Source organism: Mya arenaria, chromosome 2 (genome assembly GCF_026914265.1).
Source record: "Mya arenaria isolate MELC-2E11 chromosome 2, ASM2691426v1".
NCBI classification, from domain to species: Eukaryota; Metazoa; Mollusca; class Bivalvia; order Myida; family Myidae; genus Mya; species Mya arenaria.
Window position 1 is genome coordinate 55,097,219 of NC_069123.1, and position 27,192 is coordinate 55,124,410.

Sequence of the window (27,192 nt, forward strand, 5' to 3'; positions counted from 1 at the left end):
TAATTGTTAAGTTAAGAGCTAATCTTCAATCCTGACACAACCAATTAACGGCAACTTACACCAAGTCGGACACATGACAGTGAATCAAAGCATGACTATATATATATATATATATATATATATATATATATATATATATATATATATATATATATATATATATATATCAGAATATTGGCTACTTAACATTTTTGTAGGTTTTGAAAAGGAATAGTATGCATTTAAAAAACACTTGCTGAACATTATGGATCTGCTTGATCCTCTTTAGATATTGTTTAAATGTCCACCGCAGTGTCTGTACTCCTACGCGGGGTTGTGTTACTTTATCGAATACATACAGTGTGATTTTTATTATAAGAAACGAATTTTTTTATTCTTATGTGCATGAGTGGAACTTTCACCCTTTATGTATGGTGTCAAGGGACGTGAAACATGAGAAATCAGTATTATTTCGCGTGCAAATTGGTCAATTCACTATACAACTTATAGTATTTGTTTAGTGGTCTATAGCCTAAAAGTATGGAACATGGCGAGCATGCATACAAGGGAGATTATAATACTTTTTACTTTTTAAATCCACATGGATTAAGTTGATCCGGGTTAGGTAACTATTTACACACAATAACACTGAATGGTATCGATAGTTTTTTTAAAAAATTAATATACATAAGACATTTTATTTTCATTCAAAATTAATCTGCCTTTAAATGGTTCGGTTTAAACAGGTAGTTCATTGATTCTATTTATAGGTCCCCAGGTAAACAAAGCAGTCGCCAATTTTCATGATCTTAAATGGTAAATTTTCTATCAAAATCCTTAAGTTAAGACTTTCACGATAATATTTTCTTTCAGATTGCCGACTGAGAGACTGTAAAAAATGGTTGTAAACAAAGTGTTGACTCTTGTCATGATCCGGGAGGCCCGCCGTGTACTTTTGGGAATGAAGAAACGTGGTTTCGGTCAAGGTCGTTGGAATGGATTCGGCGGTAAAGTAGAACAAGGGGAAACAATTCTGCAAGGAGCTTTAAGGTAATTTAAGGTTTTAATTAACCACAATTCGTCATAGTATTAATATTGTATCTTACTATCATTCATATAGTTGAGTTTAAATGGGTACATTTGCGTTAAAATGGCAGACCATAAAATTGCTATATTACATGATATACATGCATATAACGGCATGTTACAAACGCTGATTCAAGGCGTTAAATCTACAGTTTTGTTCACTCTTGTAAATACTTAATTTTCAAACTTTTATTTAAATTCATACTGAAGTGCAGTGCTGGGCCATAAAATTTACAAATCACTTCTTCCACACTTTGTGAAGTATGTTAAAGTGCGTTTCACAAACCATTTGTGAAAAATATGGACAGTCAAACAGGTGGGTCGCATACCACCCCCTCGATCTAAAGCAAACCTGGAAGGAAAATTGCGTATGGTGTGTGGCTCGAACCCACGACCCTTGGAACACTAGTACGGCGCATAAACCAACTGAGTTAACCGGGCTGTTGGTTCTTACCGGGTGGGTAAGAACCAACTAGAGAGTGTTTGTTTCCTATAAAATTCTGCATATGAGGACATAGGTTATAGGTGGTCATATCCGGGCTGTAACTTTCTCTCAAAATGAGATTTTAAAAAATGCCTCATGTTTTCGACATGAGATTTTAAAATAGTTTGCCTCATGTTTTCGACACATGAGGACGACATGTCGCGTGTAGACCCGTGACCCGACCTCTAAGTAAAAGGTCACACTTGCTGTTTATACACAATAAAATGCTGCATATAAGGGCATAGAGTATAGCTGCTCATATCCGAGCTGTAATAATATTGTACGGACAGATTTTGAAATAACTTGTGTTCGACATATGAAGACACCGTGTTGCATCTAGTTCGTTACATACACACATTTCATTGCTGTTTTTCCCTTGCATAAATTACCTTTATATCACTTACACTCACAGATGTTGATTGGACCTGCCTTTTTTTAATTTCGTTAATATGTAAATTATTCTAACTGAAACATGATAATTAGCAACCAAGTAAACAAAACTAAAAATAATCAATGGGAAAGTTTGTCAATTGTGGAAAATGGACAAAATCGTGAAAAGTGTGGAAAGTTGTGATTACATTTTCCACAATTGTAAAGAGTGTGATTTGTGAATGTTGTGGTCTTATAGTGCAGCATCAGAGTTCGACATAACGGGTGTCAGGTTATCTGAAACTCCGGCTAAGTTTTGAACTACCTGATTTTGCATCTAGGCGTTAAATTGCCAATTTAACAGTTTTGAATGGTTCTCTTTGAATATAATCCGATGATTATTGATTATACGCTGTTTTCCCAGAGAGTTGCACGAGGAGAGCGGGTTAACGGCGCGCCACCTGACGGAGATCGGGCGACTTGTGTTCCGGTTTGAGGGGGACCCCCAGCTCCTCGAGGTGCACGTGTTCACCGGCTCCACGTACAGCGGAGAACCAGTGGAGACGGATGGTAAGTGGATGTAGAAATGTAAGCAGATAATAAGTTCTTGTACTAAGGTGATGAAGTAATGTTTTAAGTTTCCTATGAATAGCGTTCTTTAGCCAAGATTGACGCAGTATGAACTAGTTCTTTATTCATCGGTTTCTTTTTCATTGGTCAATTGGCTGCCGCTTTTAAACATAATTTGCTTTTTAAATTTTCCTCATCAACCTCATTCACGCATGTCTTTCTATTGTAATTTCAGAGATGCGTCCATGCTGGTTCCCGGTCGACAAAATCCCTTTTGATAAAATGTGGCCGGATGACAAACTGTGGTTCCCAATCTTCTTGGAAGGAAAATTGTTTTCCGGCGAATTCACGTTTGAGGGACACGATAAAATATTAGATTACACACTATCGCAGGTTAAAAAACTGCCCATGTGAGATTTATGGATTCGACTTGTCAGGGAGTTGCTTTAAGATGCATGATATGTCAATGGTTGGGATAATGGATTTTCTCTGTAAAAAATGGGAATTCCTGCATGTGGAAAGAGACATCTCCCTAGCTTTACCGTGATTGAATGCATTTTTTATTACGGAGAATTCTGTGTTTAAGAAGGCATACGTTCATCTGTAGTTAGGCGATGCATTTGTCTTTATATAAAACATGAGAAAGATGGATCTGGGACCAGACATAAAATAAAGTAACTATTGCACGAGATCTTTCGAGCGAGTGTTTGCCTTGGCTACAGACAATTCACAATAAGCACAGAGTGCATTATGGGTTAAAGCCATATGGCTCTAAAACCTTTAATATTCAAATGTAGCTTACCACCTTCTGGTATTAACCTTACGAATGGTGTTAGATGGAAGTGTACTCTGTGTTTATAGTGCATCCGATTTTTTTTTATTTCGATTACTTTTTATAATAAACAGGGAAAGACCTAGCTGACTTGTAGTTTTCTATCCTGAGTGTATTGTTAGCTCGTCTGTTTTTCGAAGAAAAAAAGTCGAGTTATTGTGATAGCCTTGGCGTCGTCGGCGTCGTCTGCGTCTGCGTCTGCGTCGTCGTCGTCGTCCAAAAACTTTAACCTTACCTCATAACTCAAAAACCGTTCAACATTTTCACATTAAACTTGCTACACGTGTTCCTATTAACACTATGCATGTTTATAGCAGGTCATATAATTTTGCCTTTAATTAATATTGAGTTATCCCCCCTTTTCGACTTGGAATTTCATCAGACGAGCGTTGGCACCCACTCCGCGGTGCTCTTGTTTTATATTCATGTTGCAGAAGATGTATTGCAGAAGCATAGCCCTAGTAATGATCATGTAGTCTGGCATCGGCATCTTCTGCGTTGTTAGAGGTTCACGTTTGTTTTCTAATTCAAGCATTTTTGTCCAATCTCTACTAAACTTCGTATCAATAAGTAAGGCATGACCACTCCATTCCCTCAGAGTTATTGGCAATGTATTATCATATCAACTAAGCTCGCTATACGGAGCATTTCAAAGCAAATCTTGACTGACCTTTTAAATTAAATATAGATCGTGCCAACTCGCACTATTCACTTTGGAGTTATAAGCCAGATGGTAGTTACAGTAGTGGCCTAAATTTACCTTGTCTGCTCTTAAATTTCATCAACTTTCAGCTTTTGATTACCAAACTTTAAACAGTTTTTATATCCATTAATTAATATCCCAAACCAAATAAGCTTTCTCCACCATGAATCATATGTCTAGTTCAGCAAGAGTCGGTAGATTCATGTATGCACACTAGGAAACAATTCAAATTCCTTTAAATCATTTTTATATTTTATTTAATATAAAGAGAGCAAAGTTAAATAAATAAATGTATAATCAAGGCAGTATGGTCATCTGGACTTCTTAGATGGACTGGATTTACTGGTCATCTGGACTTCTTAGATGGACTGGTTTTACTGGTCATCTGGACTTTTTAGATGGACTGGTTTTACTGGTCATCTGGACTTCTTAGATGGACTGGTTTTACTGTCTTGCTCTGAAAGACAACGTAATTTAATAGGTTACCCTTATGGTATATATACACCGTACCTGGATGAAAAAAGTAGTACTCTGTTGCAAAACAAATATGTGCAAAATAATTTTGCTTTCGTTAATTTCAATGTGTTTTGTTAAGATCAATCAAAGAAAATCAATTTTTCAAAAATTAAGAAATGTTATTATAAAAGCAGTATTTACACCGTGCGTATATTTTTAAGCAAGACCAGCAAGTGGTTCCTATGAACTCTTGTTTATAATACCCAGTCAGTATGTTTGCAACTAAGTATATACATGTAAATGATTAAATAAGAGCACAAGTGATCTAGTATATTTTATATATTGCTACTTGTAACTTTCAATATCAAATAATAGGAACAATCTTGAGAATTCAGCAATCATCAAGTTCCAGCAACACTGGACATACATTTAAAATAGCCTTGATAAAGTGAATGTCCCCCCCCCCCCTCAATATACAGCATATTTAATTAAACATTGCAGTACCTTCATTTCTTAGCCTTTCTCTTTCCCGTTTCTTCAGTCTAAGGTACGGCTCATGGAAAACATCATACAGTCTTTGTGCCTGAAAATAAAATAGAAGCAAATTACATGTACATTTTTTAACCCATCAACAATGTCTTTAAGAAGGAGAATCTGCATGCCAATATCCTTAAATAACCATATTTTAAATATAAACTTTGTTTGTAATTGTGCTCAACATGTTTGTCTAAGTAGACATTGCCATAATGGTGACAAACTAGCAGAACATTGTTAAAATAATGAATGAAAATGCAAGGCAATCATTTCAAAATCTTGTATTTTATAGTTTCATTTTTTTGAAGCTGATCAAAAGTATTCCCAGACCACTTTGTCCAACATTCACACCAATCAGTAGCTATCATGTGACGATGATGTTGACCGATAACACTCATTATCTTTCCACTGTTCTCAATCACCGATTTCAATATTTTATAACTATACCCATTAAAAAAGAGTAATGCTACTTTTAAAGCTGCGTTTTATGTACATCAAAACTTTTATTTACAAACCAAATTTGGTTTAATTAAGAATAAGTGAGTACTTTACATTCATACAGTCATTCTGAAAATGGCCAAATGTCAAATACACTTGACAATTCAACAGTACTGTGGGTATACTGTACATAGGGGTTCAAAAACCGTTATAATATCACTTTCCATCAGCTGTCATTTCTGTGGCTCCTAGCTAGATGGAACTATGTAGAAAATTATGTTTATGAATCCCTACAAATGCGCTAGCTTCAAGCAGATAGGTTTCAGACAATATGTCTCTGCAGTTGTAAGTCTACACCAATTTTATAATGAGAATGTCACATCTGTAGTTTTGAACTGTTTGGTTTAAAACCATATTTCATTGTGAGAACAACCATGACATTTTGAGATTGGGAACAATAGGATTCATGTTTTATTCAATGAAGCTTAATTTTAGACATTTATTCCCTATGTTCATTGGCTAGAATATACCTGATTAATATGTTTAATGCATGTATCTACTGGACAACATCTGGAACAATGCCTTTTTTGCCTACATGTTTGAGTGAATAGTATTTACAGTTGAACACCGCTATTCTGAACACCGTTTATCCGAAATAATCGCTGTCGAAATTATTTTCGGTACCGATTTTACTCCTTCTTTGTTCCACTAAATTTTTGGTCTTTAATCCGAAATCGCTATTCCGAAATAATCGCTTTTCCGAAGTAAAAAATACGGTCCCGATTTGATTTTTCACACCTATTTATCAATTCTTATTTCGAACTTGATCGTGTCATAGTTTTTCACACCATTCTGCAAATGCACTTGGGCATCGGCCTGAGGTGATTATGGACCACAATTAGCGCGAATGGCACTGAGCACGCGTATGTTACAAACATTGATGTCAGAAATTGAGCGATTCATGTGGTTAATGCAGTGTGTATATAATTGCTGGTTAACACAATCTGAATATCATTAGAAAATGTCTATCTCGTCCGATTCGATCGACGCATTGCATACATGTGCTGTCATTTTGTTTTAAATCTTTTAATAAAAAAGTATAATAACAAATTATTATCAATTATTAAAAACTAAATCAACACATATTTTTGTATACGAAAGATAACTCAAACCGAATGTATCGTATTGTTAACGTCATCTATAATTCGCAAACGCTGTCATTTGCGGAAAATTATTAATCCGAAACATCGCTATTCCGAAGTAATTTGTTGGGTCCCTACGATTTCGGATTAACGGTGTTCAACTGTATTACAGAACATAAAAGTTTGATGGTTAAGAAACATGCACTATTAACAGTTTAGAAGTGGAAGTTCTAATTTTTGAAAAAATCATTTCACTTCACAGAAGATTCAATTGCAATGTGTGTCTGTAAAATTTTAAGAAATCACAAGAAAATAAAAATTTCCCAAAATTGAAATTCATTGTCAATTAAAAACACTTATATGGAGATGTACATTGTGTTTTAAAAGCTTCTATGGAGATGTACGTTGTGTTTTAAAAAGCTTCTATGGAGATGTACTTTGTGTTTTAAAAAGCTTCTATGGAGATGTACTTTGTGTTTTAAAAAGCTTCTATGGAGATGTACGTTGTGTTTTAAAAGCTTCAATGGAGATGTACGTTGTGTTTTAAAAGCTTCTATGGAGATGTATGTTGTGTTATAAAAAGCTTCTATGGAGATGTACGTTGTGTTTTAAAAAGCTTCTATGGAGATGTACGTTGTGTTTTAAAAAGCTTCTATGGAGATGTACGTTGTGTTTTAAAAAGCTTCTATGGAGATGTACGTTGTGTTTTAAAAGCTTCTATGGAGATGTACGTTGTGTTTTAAAAAGCTTCTATGGAGATGTACGTTGTGTTTTAAAAGCTTCTATGGAGATGTACGTTGTGTTTTAAAAAGCTTCTATGGAGATGTACTTTGTGTTTTAAAAGCTTCTATGGAGATGTATGTTGTGTTTTAAAAAGCTTCTATGGAGATGTACTTTGTGTTTTAAAAAGCTTCTATGGAGATGTACTTTGTGTTTTAAAAAGCTTCTATGGAGATGTACGTTGTGTTTTAAAAAGCTTCTATGGAGATGTACGTTGTGTTTTAAAAAGCTTCTATGGAGATGTACGTTGTGTTTTAAAAAGTTTCTATGGAGATGTACGTTGTGTTTTAAAAAGCTTCTATGGAGATGTACGTTGTGTTTTAAAAAGCTTCTATGGAGATGTACGTTGTGTTTTAAAAAGCTTCTATGGAGATGTACGATGTGTTTAAAAAAGCTTCTATGGAAATGTAAGTTGTGTTTTAAAAAGCTTCTATGGAGATGTACGTTGTGTTTTAAAAAGCTTCTATGGAGATGTACGTTATGTTTTAAAAACACTTCTAGAGAAATGTACGTTGTGTTTTAACAACACTTCATTGCAGATGTATGTTGTATTTTTAAAACACTTCTATAGAAATGTACGTTGTGTTTTTACAATTTTTCTTTGGAGATATATGTTGTGTTTTAACAACATTTCTGTGGAGATTAATGAAGTGTTTTAACAATTTTTCTATGGAGATATATGTTGTGTTTTAACAACATTTCTGTGGAGATTAATGTAGTGTTTTAACAAGTTTTCTATGGAGATATATGTTGTGTTTTAACAATATTTCTGTGGAGATTAATGTAGTGTTTTAACAAGTTTTCTATGGAGATGAATGTTGTGTTTTAAGAACACTTTTATGGATAAGTATGTTGTGTTTTAACAACACTTCTATGGAGATGTATGTTGTGTTTTATTTCCTATCTTACCTTCTGTGGCCCAAATCCTGCACACATTGAGATGTCCTCCTTGCTCGCTTTAATAATGCCCTCCATTGACTGAAAAAAGGAATAATTAGTTAAATCTCAACATGCTCTACTGTTCTTCGAAATTGGAGCAGAAAGTGCGGGTAAAATGCAGTTCTACTATTATCAAGACTGAAAATCGAAATGTTATGATAAATAAATCCTATTAAAGTGACATAACATCCAATGTAATCTGTATTATCTTTATGGAACATTATTATGATGGAAACTTAATTATCAAAAACTGTTCCTGAAGATTTAACTGTTCCTGAAGCTGCTTTTTTCAAAAACATGAAGAACAAATCAAATCTTACAGTACTATAACTGCCATGTTTCATTACCTTGAAAGCACTAATAAGAGTCAAGCAGTCGGTTTTGTTCACAGACTTCACAGTAGTTAGACATTCAGTGAGCTGAAGTAGAAAAAAATAAAATGTAATGCACTTACTTATTTCTGAATTCAAATATAATTTATGTTAAACATGTTCATGTATTTATGGAGGTGTTTATTTTTTGCTTCAAAATGCTGTACTGTTGTCATTTTTGTCATATATATTCATATATCATTGTTAATCATGTAAGGGGCAGGAGACCTCAATCACATAATGAACTTGTCTCTCTGAAATGTGCACAAATTATCATGTCCCAAGATAATTTGATCTAGAGAATTTAAGCCATCAATATTCTACAATTATCGACATGAACTTAAAAGTGTTGTTAGGAAAGTCTGACAAATTATTTTTCTCACTGGGCTACCAGATTTTGTCATGGTTGCTTGCAATGTTTTCACACTCAAGTTTCCAAAATATTAATTTTCTTGTTCTATGTTATTAAAAGAGTACAAAACATGCATATGACCTTAAAGTAAAACAATTCAGTGACACTTACTATGCTCTGACATATTTTGTTCATGGGTATTAAAAAGGAACGGGAAAATATATGTAAAACTTAAGTAAAACTGTCAATTCCAATCTTATTCATTTCTTGAAATATTTTTATGCTTGTTTTACACAAAGAAATACAATAACAGCACTTTGTAACAACTAATGAGTCGTAATTTTCACTAAATTTTGTTTCCATTGATTCATTGTTAAACTTGCTAAACTTTGTATGCCACAAAATTCTTCTTTCTTGTTCTCTAATTTAGAAAATGAAGAGCTATCACTAACACATTCCCACGAGGGAATACTTGATTGTTAGACTCAAGGAAGCTGACAACAGGGCATTCCCTTGCTACCTCAAGGAAAGCTTCCTGAAAAATATAACTTCCCATGGTAACACAAATATTAACTGTAGTGGTAAAGGGCGAATTACTACAATTTTAAAGTGTCTACTCAGCGTTTCATGTATGTGTTTTGTCTTACTTTTATACATGACAGTGAATCAAAGCATCTTAATACTCAGACCAAATTAAAGGCCACTTTCTATCTTAAATAGCTTTTGAAGCTGACTGGTTTGTGACTTCCAAAATTTTCAGAACATACTGGATCTACTTGATTTAGTTTGTTTTCTTAACCTTTTCACTGCATTATGTGTACTAACATGCTGATTGGGACATAGCAGTTCCATTCAACTAATTTATTTTTTCTTACAAAAAACTGTTGAAACTTGTTTCTAATGTTGTTGAGGGAAACTGAAACACTAGAAATCAGTATTATTTTGCAGGCACAACAGTAAATTCACTGTAGAAGATGAATTTAGTTAATTGTCTGTAACCTAAAAAATTATGTTGAAAGTTTGCGGACTGTTCCTTTTTAGTTTTTGCAAATATCTGAAAGCCAGCAAAGTAAACTGCAGTGGGTAGTTTTTGCTATTGGGGCTGTCCCTGTAGTTCAATTTGCACCTGAACATTACCTTCACATCTTCGGCCTAATAACAAGGTTTTCAAGGCTTGTCCTCCTTAAGTTCCCCTTAAGCCAGAGGCCTAGACACGTATGCATAGGCTTGTTCTTGTATTATGATCCCTTTTTACTCCAGGCTTATTAACCAACTACTGTATTTACCATGTTCCTGTTTAGGCTGGTTAAAGTATACCATATGATTAGAAAAATAATAATCAACAATCGTTACAGCGAACCTTCAAAACATGGCCGAAATGTCTGAATTCACTACAAAATATGACTGAACCTTTGTATGTGCGAAAATAAGATATGCAAGATAAATAATTTTTGAAAATAATTATGTGTGGTCCAAAATACTAAGGTTCAAACTTTTAGATGTTTTTTTTGGAGGGGGGAACAATTGAGATCTGAAAATCTTTGAAGCCCTGCCTTAAAGCCATAGGATTCGATACATAGATATACATAGGCTTGTTCTTGTATGGTAAATTACCTTAGAGACATAGTCAGTATCTGCCCGCTCCATTAGAGCTTCTGCCGGTTTATTCTCATACACTTTATATGCCTCTAAGTACCGTCCTGCCTCTTCTGCACTGTAAGAGTCACATAAAAAATTATTACAGATTACAGATATATGTAAAAACAACCCTTCACCCAATGTTTACTCAGAACAATTCCCTACTCAAGGTCATATTGCTCAAAATGCAAGTCTGTTTTCTAAGATGAAATTCATTCTGAATTGAGTTTAATTTCAAAGCTGTATCAATTGTACAGAATTATTTGTTTTCGATATCATGTATCATAATGAGCTGATAATCAATGAGGCAATGGTGTTGATTAAAAACTCGCAAAAATGAAACATGCTCTCAATATACGCATGCTTTCATCATATTTATGAAACAAAACATCTATAAATTCCTGACAATTATCAACAACAATACCAGTAATTGTAACACACGAAAACTTTCACTAGCATTTCAGAATGAATGGCAATTTTGAGAAAATTTTGAGAAAATTTCATACAACATGTGAGTTCTGAAAAGCAATAGCACTAAACGTTGATTAATTTGAAATCTGCCTTAAAGCTGCACTCTCACAGATATACCATTTTTACAACTTTTTTTATTTTGTATCTTGGAAAGAGCAAATTTTGGTGTAAATATCTGCAAAACAATGACATAAGATTGCTGACAAAAAATCAGATCGTAGATTCTCATATTTCCATTCGAAAATTGATGATTTATGGATTAAACCGTTTCTAACGGTTTAAGGAAAATACATAAAACATCAATTTTTGAACTTAAATGTAAAAACCTGCGATCTAATTTTTTGTCAGCAGTCTTGAATAACTGGTTTCCATGGATTTTTGCAAAAATTGGCTTGTTCCAAGACAAAAAATAAAAAAAGTTGTTAAAACTTTCAATCTGTGAGAGTGCAGCTTTAAGCCATCATGTCACACCGACCCAGTAGCAAAAGCATCAAAATGAGACCCTTTTAAATATCATGTTATTTTTTCTCTTTATATAAACGATTGCAAAAAGCACTTAATATATAAAAGAAGTTCAGTGATTGTCTAGATCTAATTTCTAAGACAAGCTTAAATATCTTATTTAACCAAATTATTTATAAATATAAGGTTATCAGGATTATTATAATATATAAAGACTGTTTCCATTAAAAGTCTGAGAAATCTTCAAATTGAAAATTATACACAAAAAATACCAAAAGAAATATGTGTTTGAAGCACCTTAAGTCATTCCCTAACTTGAATCAATTTCTTAGTTAAATATCTCACTTATCATATGGTATAACCCCTTTGACTGCTTCTCAATAATGTCCGTGAAGTAAGTTAGAGTGCAAACAGTGATCAATTGTAAAAAAATGAAATCCAAAGGCAATATTGGATACTTTTAATATTTCAGAGGTCTGTGTTGGCTATTGAACAATTTTCAAGGTCTCATTCCAAAAATAAATGTGTTAACAATATCAGGCTAAAAAATCCTCATATTAGAGAGCAGAGAAGCACAATTTCAAATTGGTGGATTTTTGACAATTAAAGGGCCTATACTCTGCAATCTGGCTGGCTATCAAACTTGTCTGCAGCCCATTGTATAATACTTAGATTAGTCTACAGGTTATTTGTAACCACTTTGCTCATTTAAATGATTTGATTGGTTCAGAGCAATTATTCGATGAATATTGACCAATCAATAAATGGTTTTGCTATTAAACTTTGACAAAACCAGAGTTAACCAGTTTTAAACAATTGGATAATGATAAAGGGCTGTCAGCTTGTGGGTGTTGCCCAATTCTAAGAAACACAACGAGATACCAGTATATGAATATTAAAATCCAATTCCATTGTATTAAATTCATTAAAATGTCTAGACAAGATGTTTCTAACTTAATTCAATACAAAGTGCCACTTTAATCTTTTAGCCTGAAGATACAAATTATGGTTACGATTAAAGACCAATTTCCTCAAATGAGTCATTGTTTTATAACCAAACTCTACAAGGCACTTACTTCAATAGGCTTTCATGAAAAACTTTTTTTTTACAGTTTACAAGTTACAATCTTTCACTATAACACTTGATGGACATTACAAAATAACACAAAGTACATTAAAATACTGTAAATAATAACAATATTTTGAAAATCTCATTAAGTTTAATTTCTTGCTGCAAGGTAAATTAAAAAGATACTTACGTAAAAGCTAAGATCATCGTTAAATCAGCGAGAATGCATATCTTCGTTAAGCTTTTTAACAAATGGTGTGGATCTTTCTGAAAAAGAAAAGAAATCATAAATGAACAAAATTAGAAGGTGAAAAATGCAAACGACTATTTAATTAATGCAAATATTACCGTACTTAAATATTCACACCAACATCAATAACACCAAACAAAAAGTAAAATAAATAACATTTATCGAAAGAAAAATTAGATTTAAATAGAAAAAGCATTTAATGAATTTTCAATTTCCCTTGTGCAAAATGACACTGATTTTATTCACTGTCAGACAGATTATTTTATTTGCAAACAATAGTGATATACGATAAAACACTTGTACATAATTATTCATTAAAGACTTCTAATAAGACTTACAACATCAACCAAGACCAGCAGGACCCTAAGTTCATAACCCTTGCCAAGCTCCTTCAGCCGCTCATGCAGATACTCTGGGTGAAGCTGGTGGTACCGCAAACTAAAATACCAAGATACAATGTACACAGACATCAGATCCAGGAAGTATGTACACAAACATCAGACCCAGGCAGTATGTACACAAATCAGACCCAGATACACTGTACACAAACACCAGACCCATAAAGTATGTACACAAACATCAGACCAAGGAAGTATGAACGCAAATCAGACCCAGATACACTATACACAAACATCAGACCCATAAAGTATGAACACAAACATCAGACCAAGGAAGTATGAACACAAATAAGACCCAGATACACTGTACACAAACATCAGATCCAGGAAGTATGTACACAAACATCAGACCCAGATACACTGTACACAAACATCAGATCCAGGAAGTATGTACACAAACATCAGACTCAGGAAGTATGTACACAAATCAGACCCAGATACACTGTACACAAACATCAGACCCAGAAAGTATGTACACAAACATCAGACTCAGACCCAGATACACTGTACACAAACATCAGACCCAGATACACTGTACACAAACATCAGATCCAGGAAGTATGTACACAAACATCAGATCCAGGAAGTATGTACACAAACATCAGACCAAGGAAGTGTGTACTCAAACTTCAAATTCAGGAAGTATGTACACAAACATCAAATGCAAGAAATATGTATACAAACATCAGACCCATGAAGTATGTACACAAAGTTCAGACTCAGGAAGTATGTACATGAACATCAGACCCTGGAAGAATGTACACAAGCATCCGACCCGGGAAGTATGTTCACAAACAGCAGACCCAGGACATTTTGACAGCTGACATTTTGATGTATTTCCATCATTGCCAACTACCCTATGTAAACACATTTGGCCAACTCTTGACGACTGGATGTAAATGCCATTTACCTACCCTATGTAAACGCATTTGGCCGACTCTTAACCACTGGATGTAAATGCCATTTACCTACCCTATGTAAACGCATTTGGCCGACCCTTAACCACTGGATGTAAATGCCCATGACCACATTTACAGTTAAAGCATCTTTTGAACTTCTGGGTTCTATCAAACATTATCTGAGATTATATATACACTTTTATTTTTTCCTCTAATTATTTAACCCTAAAAGAAACTGGCACTTAAATTATTTTAAAGCTATATAAAAACAATTTATTATGTTCTTTTTTAGTAAATTAAACATAACTCACCCTAGACCTCATCATATCATACTCATTAAAACATAATAACTATGGGTTTGCATAATGAGTAACATTTAAATACATGTAGCTATGATACAGGTTGTGAACAGCGAGTTGAGCAGACCTGAGGAAGAGCGCACAATTGGACCTGCCTATCACATAATCTGGAACAATGGCTGCATACTCCCATGGTACGTTTCGAATATGCTTCAATATTGGATTGCCTCTCTGAAAATCATACATAACTGTACCATATTTGGCTCTGAATAACCATAAAATTCCTCAAGTTACCAGAAGCATGAATCATTATGTTTTCTAAATGAGCAGTTGCCATTATTCTTAACAAAGCAAAAAGACAGAAAATACAAAGGATGCAAGCTTGGATTATTTTGCAACAGTTTTGTCTGGCTTCAAATTACAGTAATCAGTACCTGTCTATGATTGACTCTAATGGAGTTTGACAGAGCTGGCTTGGTGCCAGTCGAGTTCCTGAAAACACACAGAACAGAAATGTAGATCCTTTCAGAATTTAATCTCTCATATTCAGACCAAACATTTCCATAATTGTTTGCCACTTTACTCAAAATTAATTTCCTAAGAGATTTGAAATTTTCAAATTCCTCCTGCAGAAAAGACCCCTTCTCTTTTTTATCTGAAAATTTGGCGCACATTTTACAAAAAAAACTTTTTATTAATCATATTTGCAGCCAAAGGCAACGTGCTTCTCAGAATATTCAATTTCATCATGTAAAAGGATCGGGTCCTAATTCCTCAAATTAAACTTTTAATGATTTTTTTTGGTACAAGGTCTTTTAAAAGACTGTATAAAAAGTGTATTAATTTGGTGCAATAGGACATTTTTCATCTTAAAATGGATTAAATATTTTACAGAGTACCGTATCAGATTCTGAGTATAGGCAATACATTTCAGTGATAAAATGCAAAACCATAACAAAAATTAAAACTTGGCATTATGTATTTGCTGATTTCACAAGATGACTTTCAAGTATGAACAAAATTACACAGACTATTAAATAAATGTTTTATTTGATGTAAATCTAACCATGCACATGTGTTTTATAGTATATGAAAATGATGTACAATTATGAAGTATATTACCAGCCAGTTACGTAAAGATGTCAGTTAGTCATTGGCCTTGCTCTTTGAATTTAAACTTAAAATGTTTATGGTAGAATAATGTTTATGGTAGAATTTAAAAACAATGTCAACATAATTATGAGAGACTGTCTGTTACAACATTATTTCAATACAAACATTCATTCAAATAATCTCATTTTACATTCAAACATTGTTACCCTTCAGTGGAATTTCCTGGTTCCAGCACTGCCTGGGGATGGGAACCAGATGTTGACGTCTGACCTTTCAATGTTGTTGCCGATGTTGTTGGTTTAGTTGTTCCTACTGTAACTGCAGCTGTTGTTGTGGAAGATTTTGTCTTCGAGGTAGATACTGTTACTGGACCAGTGGTCGTTGCATTAGTGTTTGGTTTGCTTGAAACAACCGGTGCTATGATAAAAATTATCACTTTCATAAAAGACTAGAGTTGAGGCAAAATACTGTTTAAAGTTTTTAATTTCATTAAACCTATCAAAAAACAAATTCAAAAAAAGCATTGGTAAGGGGAAATAACAGCTTATGGGTGTTCACTTCAAGAACAAGATCTATTTAATTGTCTCTCTTAACTATTAACATTTCTCAAATGGCATGAATGCCTTAAAAGTTACTTGTTTTCTCCGCTGTTCATATATAGACTAAAAGTGATCTTAATCTGGACCAAGTTGGCCATAACTTGATACACAATCATATACCTTTTATTTAAAAATATCTTCCAGTTCCATAAAAAAAGAAGTTTTAACATAGAGACTTTCCTCAGAAACCTGGGATTCACATGTACTTACCTGGCCACCAAGTACTGCACTGAGCACTGACCTGGCTGAGCCAATTACTACTGAGTACTGAATGGGCCGAGCCAAATTCCACCAAGTACTGACCTAGCTGAGCCAAATACCCCTGAGTACTGACCTAGCTGAGCCAAATTCCACCGAGTACTGACCTAGCTGAGCCAAATACCCCTGAGTACTGACCTAGCTGAGCAAAATTCCACCGAGTACTGACCTAGCTGAGCCAAATACCCCTGAGTACTGACCTAGCTGAGCAAAATTCCACCGAGTACTGACCTAGCTGAGCCAAATACCCCTGAGTACTGACCTTGCTGAGCCAAATTCCACCGAGTACTGACCTAGCTGAGCCAAATACCCCTGAGTACTGACCTCGCTGAGCCAAATTCCAACAAGTACTGACCTGGCTGAGCCAAATACCCCCGAGTACTGACTTGGCTAAGCCAAATACCACCAAATGCTGAACCAAATACAACAGATTACTGACAACAAATTACTGACCTGGTTGTTCTTGCTTCTTCTGCTTGTAACTTTGGAAAAGACTGCTCGGTTTAATCTGAAATTCAAATTCTAGGTGATAAAAGAAAGAATTTTTAATTTACAAGTTGCAACCTCATTTTCAAGTGACCACATATCTCATATATTGGCACAACGCTATAAAATAATATAACATATATTATATAACAAACTGTTTTCTTTTCTTTCAGATTAACGCTATTATCAAAATATACTAAAAGTCCACCAAACCTATGAAAAAAAATCCCCCAATAAAAAGATACTAAATGCAAAAGTGTTATTCTGATGATTGATATCAATGGAAAACTTTCATTGATGTCAACATTGGGTTGTTGAGCAGAACTTTGTTAAAGTTAACAATGTTGTTAAAGTCATTGTTGTTAACTTTAAAATCATTATTTTGCTCTGTAAGTTTTACAGATACACTTATGATCTGCAGTATTACTAGCAAGAGATGAGACAACTGTTTCAGCTTTACTTGTTTTGTTTAAATATATGAGTTAAAATCGTCAAATAGTTCACCTTTAAAACCTAACAACGATGTACCCGGTAGTAAATCCCGTTGTTAACTTTAACAAAGTTCTGAACAATGAAGCCATTGATTCTAACTTAAAAAATTCTCATTTAAAAAGAATATTCCTGTTAAATTCATCAATTTCATTATAATTTTAGAAATTAATGTAGATAAAAGTAAATAACAATACAGAGGTGAGGTAATGCATAAGCAAGTGTTAGCTATAAAGTAATAATCGCAAAATTGATAGAGTGGAAATTGTAGAAGCATAAACATTTATTACTAATTGGTTTTTAATCTCTGAAAAGCGGTAGTAAAAATTGGTCCGATTCCCAACACTTATTAGCCAATCTATGAGAGAGTGTTTACAAATTGAATTTATCAGAAAAAAAATCTTTCAATTTAATCAGTTAGTTTTGCAGAGTAAAGGAAATTTTAAATTGTGGGAAGAACATTACCTAATCCTCTTAAAATTGTTCAATAATTTGAAAAAAAAATTCAATTACATGTTATAACAAATTAATTTCATTTCTAAAGGGAACTCTCTCAGAATTTGGCAACAAAATCAAATTTGAAACACTTAAAATGCATTTATTCAAATGATCTCTTTCAGAATAATGTTGATCTTTGCCAAAATATATCAATATTCCAGCAAACCTTAAATAGCCTTAGAAGATATTGAGTTTGAACCAACAACACTAGCACTACAGACATTCTACAGACAGAGGTAACCATGGGAACAGGTTCTTACCCATGCACACTACATGTCTCTCAACTTTCCTCATCTTATGTAGATACTTTTTCTTTATTCATAAGTAATAAGTAATCTTTTTACTAATCACACTAAAACAACTTTATCACTTTGGTATTGGAGATACAACCACGCCTGGATTGAAGACTTTTTTCCTCTTCACATATCAACAGGTCATCCTACAAGACTCCTTCTCAGTTACCTCATCTTTCATCTCTGCTTTCCTCCAGGCCAGCGTCCTTGACCCCTTTTCTATCTGGCCTACACTAATAATCTACCTCCCAATGTCCAATCCGTTGTTCATCTCTTCCCTGATGATTGCCTCCTGTAACGCCATCCATTACCTAAAAGACTTATGTCAACAACTGTATGACCTTAATAGTATCCAATCCTGGGAAAACACTGGTATATGACCTCTAATCAGAAAATATGAAGTCATCAACATCTCAACAAAGAGAAAACCTTTCCTAATCATCTAGCACCTCCATGGCACAGTACTCCAAACTACAGATCATGTTAAATATCTTGGTATCACAATTTCTACAACCTTTTCCCTTGAAACTATTCTCTAAATTGCAAATACAATCTTTTAAATATGTTTGCCTGCCCTTCAGATGAATATGCCTTTGACAACTGTGTGGTCCCCTCACTCTGACAACCAACTAGAAATGATTCAACCGCATGCTGCTCACTGACCGGAGTTTATAGACCCTCTAACAACCATGCTATTAATATAAAATATCCTAGTAAACATAATGCCATATCTTCTACTCAGAAATGTTAAATCCAGTGCACAACCAATGATCCAGCCCAATCTGAGCCCAAAACTCCAACTGCCATATGCTTACCGCTAATGATCAAATTTCTGGGCAGGTGATCATGCTGCTCACCTGATGAAAAAGTTAGTGTTTATCCCTGTACAATGCATTAAATATTGAGTTTGAACAGTTTATGTTTTCCTTCTTTGTTGCGTTTTTTTTCACACATAAGTTCCATAATGATGCCTTAAAAGTGTTTTTTTAATCAATGTTATATATGTCAGCATCATGTTACATTTATATTACCAACCATGGGCTTTTTGCAGATTTCGCACAGCACCAAGATTTTCCTTTACCGTGGACATTATCTTTTAAATTAAATTAAATTATTTTCACTATATCCCACAATATAAGCAATACGCCCCTGCTTGCAATTCTATGATTTTCCTCGCATTCCACCGCATAGAGTCAACGCTAAACACAGCATCACAAGGTGTTAATTACCGTAATGGTAATTAAGGTAGCTGTCAATTTTCTGAAAGCTATTTCTTTGTTCCCATCCTATAAATATAATTCTAGTCAGCGTTATTAAACTCATACAAATCTCGACCCATAATCTATAAATCATCTATGCTTTGCAACCGTAAATGTTTTAAGACGCTATTGTCACCTTATTCACACTTATCTAAATTTCAAATGACCTCATTTAACTTGTGTGAATGTGCACAAGGCTTCCATTAAGAATTTGAAACTGGAAGTATGAACTTCCTTACCATCAATGTTGGAAGTTTTTCACTGAAATGTGTAAGTTTCTCTAACACAGCAATTTCTTACACTATTTTTCAACAATGTTAAATAAAACTGCACCTATAAGTTGGCAAATTGGCAATAAATTTTATATTATAATACATGTTATTCATGTTACTTTAAGACGGATTGAAAATGTCACCATAATGACAATGACACAAGGTTTTGATATTTGACCTTCCAAGCCTTCATCTTTTGAAGTTTTCAAAAAAAATATGCTAAAGAAGACAGGTCATAGAAATAAAACATTGAAGCTTTTATTAATTAAATTCCACTCAATATTAATGCATGTTGATGCCAAAACCAAAGCAAAACATGTGTATTTGCACAAACAATGCCATATATAGTATATCACTTTCTACAGCACACTTGACTTTCCGAGATCATTAAAAAACCCTCTAGATTACAGCATTTTTGCGGCGCAAACACATTGATGACGCGGTCAACATCTATGATCATGCTCTTTTGGCTGTGGATTAGGGCCAAGGATGATAACCTGTCGCTTGTCATTGTCGTTCGCAGGAAGATTTTTTTATTCGTTTCATTCCACTATACAACCTTTCACAAGAGGCTGATGTAGGTGGCATGGTAAGAAGAACCTCGAATATTGTAAATACGCACAGATACAGGTCCTTGTTGGTGCTTGAAGGTCTCTTGTAGTCTAGATGGACTTGCGGCTGCGATGCTCCATCTGACCCTCCATCGTGCAATTTTTGTTTTAAATGTTTCAAAAGTTTCATGGAAATTGGGGGCATAAGCAGCATAAATTGATGGCAGCATGTCGTCCTGTAGAATGTCCAGTTTTGAAGAAAACAAATGGTATGCACTGTATCAGTCTTCAACTCTCAGGATACGGCTTTCCATTTCTTGTACTAAATGATCAATAAAGACATTGTACAAGGTTATTCTGAAGTAGTCAGATGGTATTGCACCTCAGGATTTGCTGTTTTGTTGTTAACCAACTTTTCTTGGCATTAATGGTTGAATGTCGAAGTCTGAGCTTATATCTGTTGTTTTCATGTTCAGTCCATTCTACACATCAGGATCAGCACTCCAGTCATGGCACAATTTGACAATGAAGTTTGTTTCTTCAACAGCGTGTAGTAGATATTTGTCTATCTTTTGAAGATTTGTCAGCTTCACAGTAGTACCAAATATGTGTTGCGCCACTACAAGAGAGGTTATCGATTCAAAGAGCAGTTCAGAGGCCAAATACTGTCCGGCCTTCTCGTCTCCATCTTCATTAAGAGTTTCAAGTGCGTGGACCACTACGGGGAACCCATTTTGGAACGTTTTGAGTGCGTCCGCACGACTTTTGATAAATTATCATACATGTGAACTCTACCGGCGGTAGGTAAAATATATACCGCTTTTGAGACCCTTCTTACGCCCTCCCGTCGAAATCTACCGTTATTGAAAGCTCTTCTAAAAAATTTTTTTTTATCAAATTGGCCTTAAATTTTCTTTTATAAACTTCAAATTTCTATCCACCATGCTAAAAAAACATATTAATCTGTCACTTTAAAGAACATGGTGCAATAAACAACTTGTCAAATCACTTCACACTTTGGCCGAGATCGTTGCTAAGTTACCAGTACGGTACAAAAGACCACTAATCAGCATTCTTTGTTAACTGGCATCCTACTAATCAGCATTTTTGTAAATATCAAAGACATTATAGAACTGTCAAAACATCAAAGAAAACAACATTTCCAAGGTGTTATTAATTATCTACAGTGTATAAAATTTTACCACATTTTGGCGGGAAATTTGACATATACAGTTCTGCAGTCATCTGCACTAAATACACTCCGACCTGTTTTGGCAGTCTGAATTGATTTTTTTAGCAGCTCTTCTGAATAAAAACTTGTTTTTACGAGTCAGAGATATCATTTCTTCTGTTTCTCAATCAAAAATATTGACATTTGACAAGTATCAACCGTAACGTATTTTTTGCGTATTTTCCGAAAATCTAAAAGTACCGTATTATATCATGTATAGGACGCTAGCATAGATAGGACGCAGGCAAAAAAATAGTTGAGAAAACGGGTAAAAACCCCTAATATATAAGATAGGACGCAGCGGAAAAATATCAAAATCGGAGCCGAAAAATTGAGGTTGGTCAAGTATTTATAACATATATATTGAAGTAAAAAACAAACAAAAAATTGTATATAAGGCATATTTTGGTAACTGTCTTGTATATTTTGATAATTATTGTCATATTTTGGTAATTTAGCGTACACAACAATGATATATGTCTTGACATTTTGAGAACATTTACGCATATTATAAGACTTATACAAATGCCGTAATAGTCCCGACTGACAGTCAACCGTTGCAACCGTTGCAATAGTCTCGACATGCCTTCTGAATGACTGTCAACCGTTGCAACCGTTGCAATCGCAACAAAACTGTGTATTGTCAAAACTGATGATTGTTTTGATAAGGCTTGTCGCTGTGTGGATTAAAGCATGTCGGCATAATTAAGTGTCAGTAATTAGCCTTGACAGCGGAAGGCACATCGGGTAAAGTGCGAACAAACAACCATAAGATATTACCATCACAATAGTTTGTTCTATTGATGTTTTTCTAATAACAGACAGCGGGTTTTTTCACACCTTCGCACATTTGAAAAGATTTGATAGTGACAATAATGCTACTTTGCGTTATGCACATTCATTTATCAATTTTTTAAAACAGTAACAAACAACAAAATGTTTTGTAAAATATCGAAACATTAAAATCATAAACAACGATTAATTGATATTTACCTCCTTTCCCGATTTCCGTTGCCGTTATAACTCAATCTAGTTAAAGTGCACTCACATCGAGTTTTTGTGAGTAGCGTCCCTTTTATAAAAAAAGTAAACACTCGTGTTTTTTTTTCAATTTATTTCTCAATAAATCATTTTAAAGTAAACATTCAATATATTTCTGCGTGTGTTAACTTGCGTGATTTTACCTACGTTTGTTGTTCTCTTCGGTGACGCAGTACAGATACTTACTATTACCGCGTTCTTCCCCGGTCCGATATTTTCGACCTGAAATGGACTTGGAAAAAAACAGATGAAATTCTAATAGCATAGAAAGGACGCAGACAATTTTTAAGGCGTGAATTGGGGGTAAAAAAGTGCGTCCTATGCATGATATAATACGGTAGTAACAAATATCATGTTTTTGTTTACATTGTTTCCATCATTGTTTTTGACTGAAAATTATAGGAATTGGGAATTCGACCGCTTCTGAACCCAAACTACCGCTTTTGAGACCCAAATCTACCTCTCTGTCATTGCCAAAGGTTGACATGTCTGAATTATATACGGAACATTAATGTCGTGTTAAAATGTATTTTAGAGCACGAAAATGATTGACTTGAAATACCCGGTTTTGATATATTAAGGCATTAGTCAGAATTTCATATTTTAGTCCCTCATCCCCCTATGCCTTCAGTTTTCATTGCAGATTTGGCATTTTTATTTTTCGATTTTTCTGAAAAATGTGTAGGCCTATAGGAAGCTACTCCCCTGGCTAGTGTCCTTCAGCATGCTCTTACATGTATTTCTTTGGAACTTTCTATTAAAATCCCATCGTCTCATGAAGTTTTTTATAAAGCCATCATGTTGTATGCTTAGTCTAAAATAATAGACGTGTTATACAGGATTCTTCCAATCCCTAACGTCTAAACGGGTTTGTGCAAAAACCGGGGATGTTTGAAAAATATTGAAATTGTTTTAAGTGAAGTATTTTATGGTTGAAATTGATCATAAAGGTTTATATTCATATTTTACCAAGTAAGTGAAAAGTTATTTTGCACAAAACAAGCATTTTATGCATTGAAACACATTATTTACCTTTCCAATAAAACGAAAGTTGACTGACACAGACAACAATTATGCCAACCGGAACAACTCGACCCAATCGTAATAACTCGGCCACCTCCGACAAGCTTCGAGATAGACCTCGTAAATTCAATCGTAACAACTAGGCCATGGCCGAAATGTTCCGATTGTTTTAAATTGTGCCCTGAAATCTTGCAGGTGCCCTTCATGTATATATCGTTATGTTTAGACAGAATGAAAAGAAGAAAACCGGTCAAACTCATAATTAATCATAATATTTATTTTTAGTGAACGGAAATAATATAAAATAAGACAGTTTAATAACATTATCTGGTAATATCACTTGTTTTTATGATATTTTATAGATGCAATATGCTTTAACTCGGAATCCCGATCGGAATAACTACCCACTTTTAGTACAAAACAATCTGTACGTGAAGGATTTGCCATATCAAAAATCGTAAAAAAACCGTCAACGTTGGACTAGGTGTTAGTCTAAAATAATAGACATGTTATACGGGATTCTTCCAATCCCTAACGTCTAAACGGGAATGTGCAAAAACGGGGGTGTTTTAAAAATATTGAAATTGTTTTAAGTGAAGTATTTTATGGTTGAAAATGATCATAAAGAGTTATATTCATATTTTACCATGTAAGTGAAATGTTATTTTGCACTAAACAAGCATTTAATGCATTAAAACAAGTTGTTTACCTTTCCAATAAAACGAAAGTTGACTGACACAGAAAACAATTATGCGAAGGGGAACAACTCGATACAATCGTAATAACTCGGCCTCCTCCGACAAAGCTTCGAGATAGACCTCGTTATACAATTGTAACAACTCGGCCATGGCCGAAATGTTCCGAGCGATTTAAAACTGTGCCCTGAAGCCTTGCAGGTGCTCTTCATGTATACATCGTTATGTTTTGACACAATGAAATGAAGAAAACCCGTCAAACTACTAATTATAAGTTGGATATTATTTTTTGTGTACAGAACTAATATAAAATAACATTATCTGGTAATATTTCTTGTTTTTATGATATTTTATAGACGCTATATGCTTTAACCCGGAATCCTGATCGGAACAACTACCCACTTTTGATACTAAACAATCTGTACGTGAAGGATTTGCCATATCAAAAATCTAAAAAAATCCGTCAGCGTACAATTATTTGGACTAGATTAGGTGTATGCTGAACTCGGTTCTGCCTGCATATGTGTGTATGTTTTAGCCACATAGGAACATTACTCTTTTAGGAGAGAAGTAATCACTTGAGATGATTATGATGAAAATGATGATAATTATATGTTAAGGATAAAAGACAGAATGGCAAAATGCATGTATATACTCAGATTCATCAACTTTTTCGGGTTTAATTCTAATAGTAAACATCTAATTTATCACTTCTACTTTAAATACCTCATCCTTTTCGTTTATATCTTTCGATGAAGGAATTTTGAACATATTTTTATCTTATCAGCTTATTTACAAATATATATTACAAATGTACAGGTATAAGTTAATTTTCTATGAAATGTCTAAACTGTATCTAAGGGACATAACTACACTTATTATTTGGGTGCAGGGTGATACAGGATGGTTGGGTATAAAAGACTCCGGAGGGCGATATTTTTTCCCGGTCCCGGTCTCATCCGGTCCCGGTCTTCTCCGGTCGCTGTTTTCCAAATTTTATAGTAGCTTTCGGGCGTTATCTATGTGTGAATGACCGCGGGGGGTAACAGGATTACAAAAGATTACGGTTGATTAAAACATAAGATATTTGATGATAATTATTTCACCATTTATTTCATATCAATAAAACAAATAATAAATTAAGGCAAAAATAAAAACATAAAATATGCACATGTACTAAAATTAATGTCACAAATAACAAACACATTGTGTGTTGTTTTTTCCATATTAAATTCAGTTATAAGTATACTATTGATAATAGTAATACAAATAGAAACAATGCATGAATACATGTAAATCAAATCTGTAAGTTGACTCAGTACTTCAGGAATTCTAACATTTTTGTATATTTGTCCTTCCAGACCAATACTTTCCGGACCTACGGAAATCTCCGTTCCGACTCGGAAAGAAAGTCGGATATAAAAGACATGTCGATCTGCAAGATCTATAAAAAAAACTGAAATCCACTCATTTCTTTATTTTAAACAGATATTTTTTTTGTGTAAACCTGATGGAATATAATTTATACTGTATTACAGGAAATGGTTTATGTTTCAAATTTTATCGAAATTGGTAATAGCTAGAGAAGTTATAGAAACTTGATCGGAAATCTACGTGAAATCCAATTTTGTAGATATGAAATCCACTCATAACTCATTTTTTTCCTTTTATATATTTTATATTTTTATTGTACACATGTTGGAACATGATATCTAAAGGTTTGATATTTTATTTTATTTTAATCGATAAAAAATAAGACCTTTCGGAAATCGTAGTGAAATCCAATTTTGTAGAAGTGAAGTCAACTCATATCATGGTAACTAATATATTTTCAACTTTTCTATTGTACACATTGTAATATGCTTCATTTAGGGGTTTTATTTCAAATTGTCATGAAATAAAAAAAAATGGGTTAAGTTATAGAAACATTTCGAAAAATGTACAGAAATCGACGTGAAATTGGTTTGAGGAGAAGTTAAATTCACTAAGAACTCTGGCGTTGTTATATTTCCAATTGAAAAATGCAAATAAGATATTTAAGTTCATAATTGTTCGTTTAGTCGTCGCTGTTGTTGTTGTTTTCCAAAAATACACAATTTCAAAATACATCCAGGCCATACCACATGGCAATCATGGCCGTTTTTGAATTTTGAAAGTACTTAATTGAATAAAAAATCAGAAAAGCGTTTTGTATTATTTTTATGTCTTATCTTTTTTGATATGGTTATATTTACATGTATGTTTATTGGTATACGTATACAGTTGAAAAATACAGGCACAACATGACAGTTACACTTGTGCTTAAGAATGTAGGGAAGTTTCAATTCTGGCTTTATTGGATCAATATAATTCATATAACGGATATATTTCGTAATACTTTGCATCGGATACAAATCGGATCGATATCTCGTTGGCACCCTATTGGGACGATATAGGCCCTTTATAACTTTAACATCTTTCCGTCATTGGTCTTCGACATTTTTTTTTCAGATATATTGTGGATTCACATAAATGTTTTATAAAAATCTACTTTTTCACAATTTAGACAGACAGGCGTATGTCTGTCTATATAGCAACGTAAAATATGTGCATACAGTTATCTCACTTGACGCACTGAGCCAGACGCTTAGATGCAGGCAGGAAGCTCAAGCACATAGAAAATTAGTGTATTATAAGAACAAACATTACATGAAAATATTTATAAAAGCAACTTAAATACAGTTTTAAATTTGTTTTCATAATTTATTTATGCATATTCGAGATGTTTAAAATTAAAGTTTCGAACAAATACTCACCAAAAGAAGTAAATTAAACTCAATGAAGGTAATAAATATGTCCTATAAGAAAGATTTTCATCCAACCA

At 33.8% G+C, this 27,192-nt stretch overlaps 2 protein-coding genes across 2 annotated transcripts; one reads left to right on the forward strand and one right to left on the reverse strand.

The window, feature by feature from the left end:
* The first annotated feature begins 575 nt into the window (after nt 1–575).
* LOC128222577 (oxidized purine nucleoside triphosphate hydrolase-like) lies at nt 576–3,174 on the forward strand. Its single transcript, XM_052931662.1, has 4 exons — nt 576–604; nt 853–1,029; nt 2,343–2,488; nt 2,724–3,174. Exons 2-4 carry the CDS (start codon nt 878–880, stop codon nt 2,900–2,902), a joined length of 477 nt encoding a protein of 158 aa, XP_052787622.1. The 5' UTR covers nt 576–604; nt 853–877; the 3' UTR covers nt 2,903–3,174.
* Nucleotides 3,175–4,263: 1,089 nt separating this feature from the next.
* On the reverse strand, nt 4,264–25,194 carry LOC128245860 (DNA excision repair protein ERCC-1-like). The gene is made up of 12 exons (XM_052964084.1): nt 25,056–25,194; nt 16,945–16,999; nt 15,841–16,051; nt 14,956–15,013; nt 14,649–14,752; nt 13,264–13,363; nt 12,866–12,942; nt 10,650–10,749; nt 8,660–8,731; nt 8,283–8,351; nt 4,984–5,062; nt 4,264–4,480 (listed from the first exon to the last, which is right to left on the reverse strand). Exons 1-12 carry the CDS (start codon nt 25,098–25,100, stop codon nt 4,440–4,442), a joined length of 1,011 nt encoding a protein of 336 aa, XP_052820044.1. The 5' UTR covers nt 25,101–25,194; the 3' UTR covers nt 4,264–4,439.
* Between the last annotated feature and the right edge of the window lie 1,998 nt (nt 25,195–27,192).

Coding starts and splice junctions, on each gene's coding strand:
- LOC128222577 (XM_052931662.1), top strand. CDS start 878: ATGGTTGTAAACAAAGTGTTGACTCTTGTCATGATCCGGGAGGCCCGC. Junction 1,030..2,342: donor ATTCTGCAAGGAGCTTTAAG/GTAATTTAAGGT, acceptor CTGTTTTCCCAG/AGAGTTGCACGAGGAGAGCG. Junction 2,489..2,723: donor AGAACCAGTGGAGACGGATG/GTAAGTGGATGT, acceptor TTGTAATTTCAG/AGATGCGTCCATGCTGGTTC.
- LOC128245860 (XM_052964084.1), bottom strand. CDS start 25,100: ATGTTCAAAATTCCTTCATCGAAAGATATAAACGAAAAGGATGAG. Junction 14,753..14,955: donor TTAGAGTCAATCATAGACAG/GTACTGATTACT, acceptor TATGATTTTCAG/AGAGGCAATCCAATATTGAA. Junction 4,481..4,983: donor AGAAAGGCTAAGAAATGAAG/GTACTGCAATGT, acceptor GTTGTCTTTCAG/AGCAAGACAGTAAAACCAGT.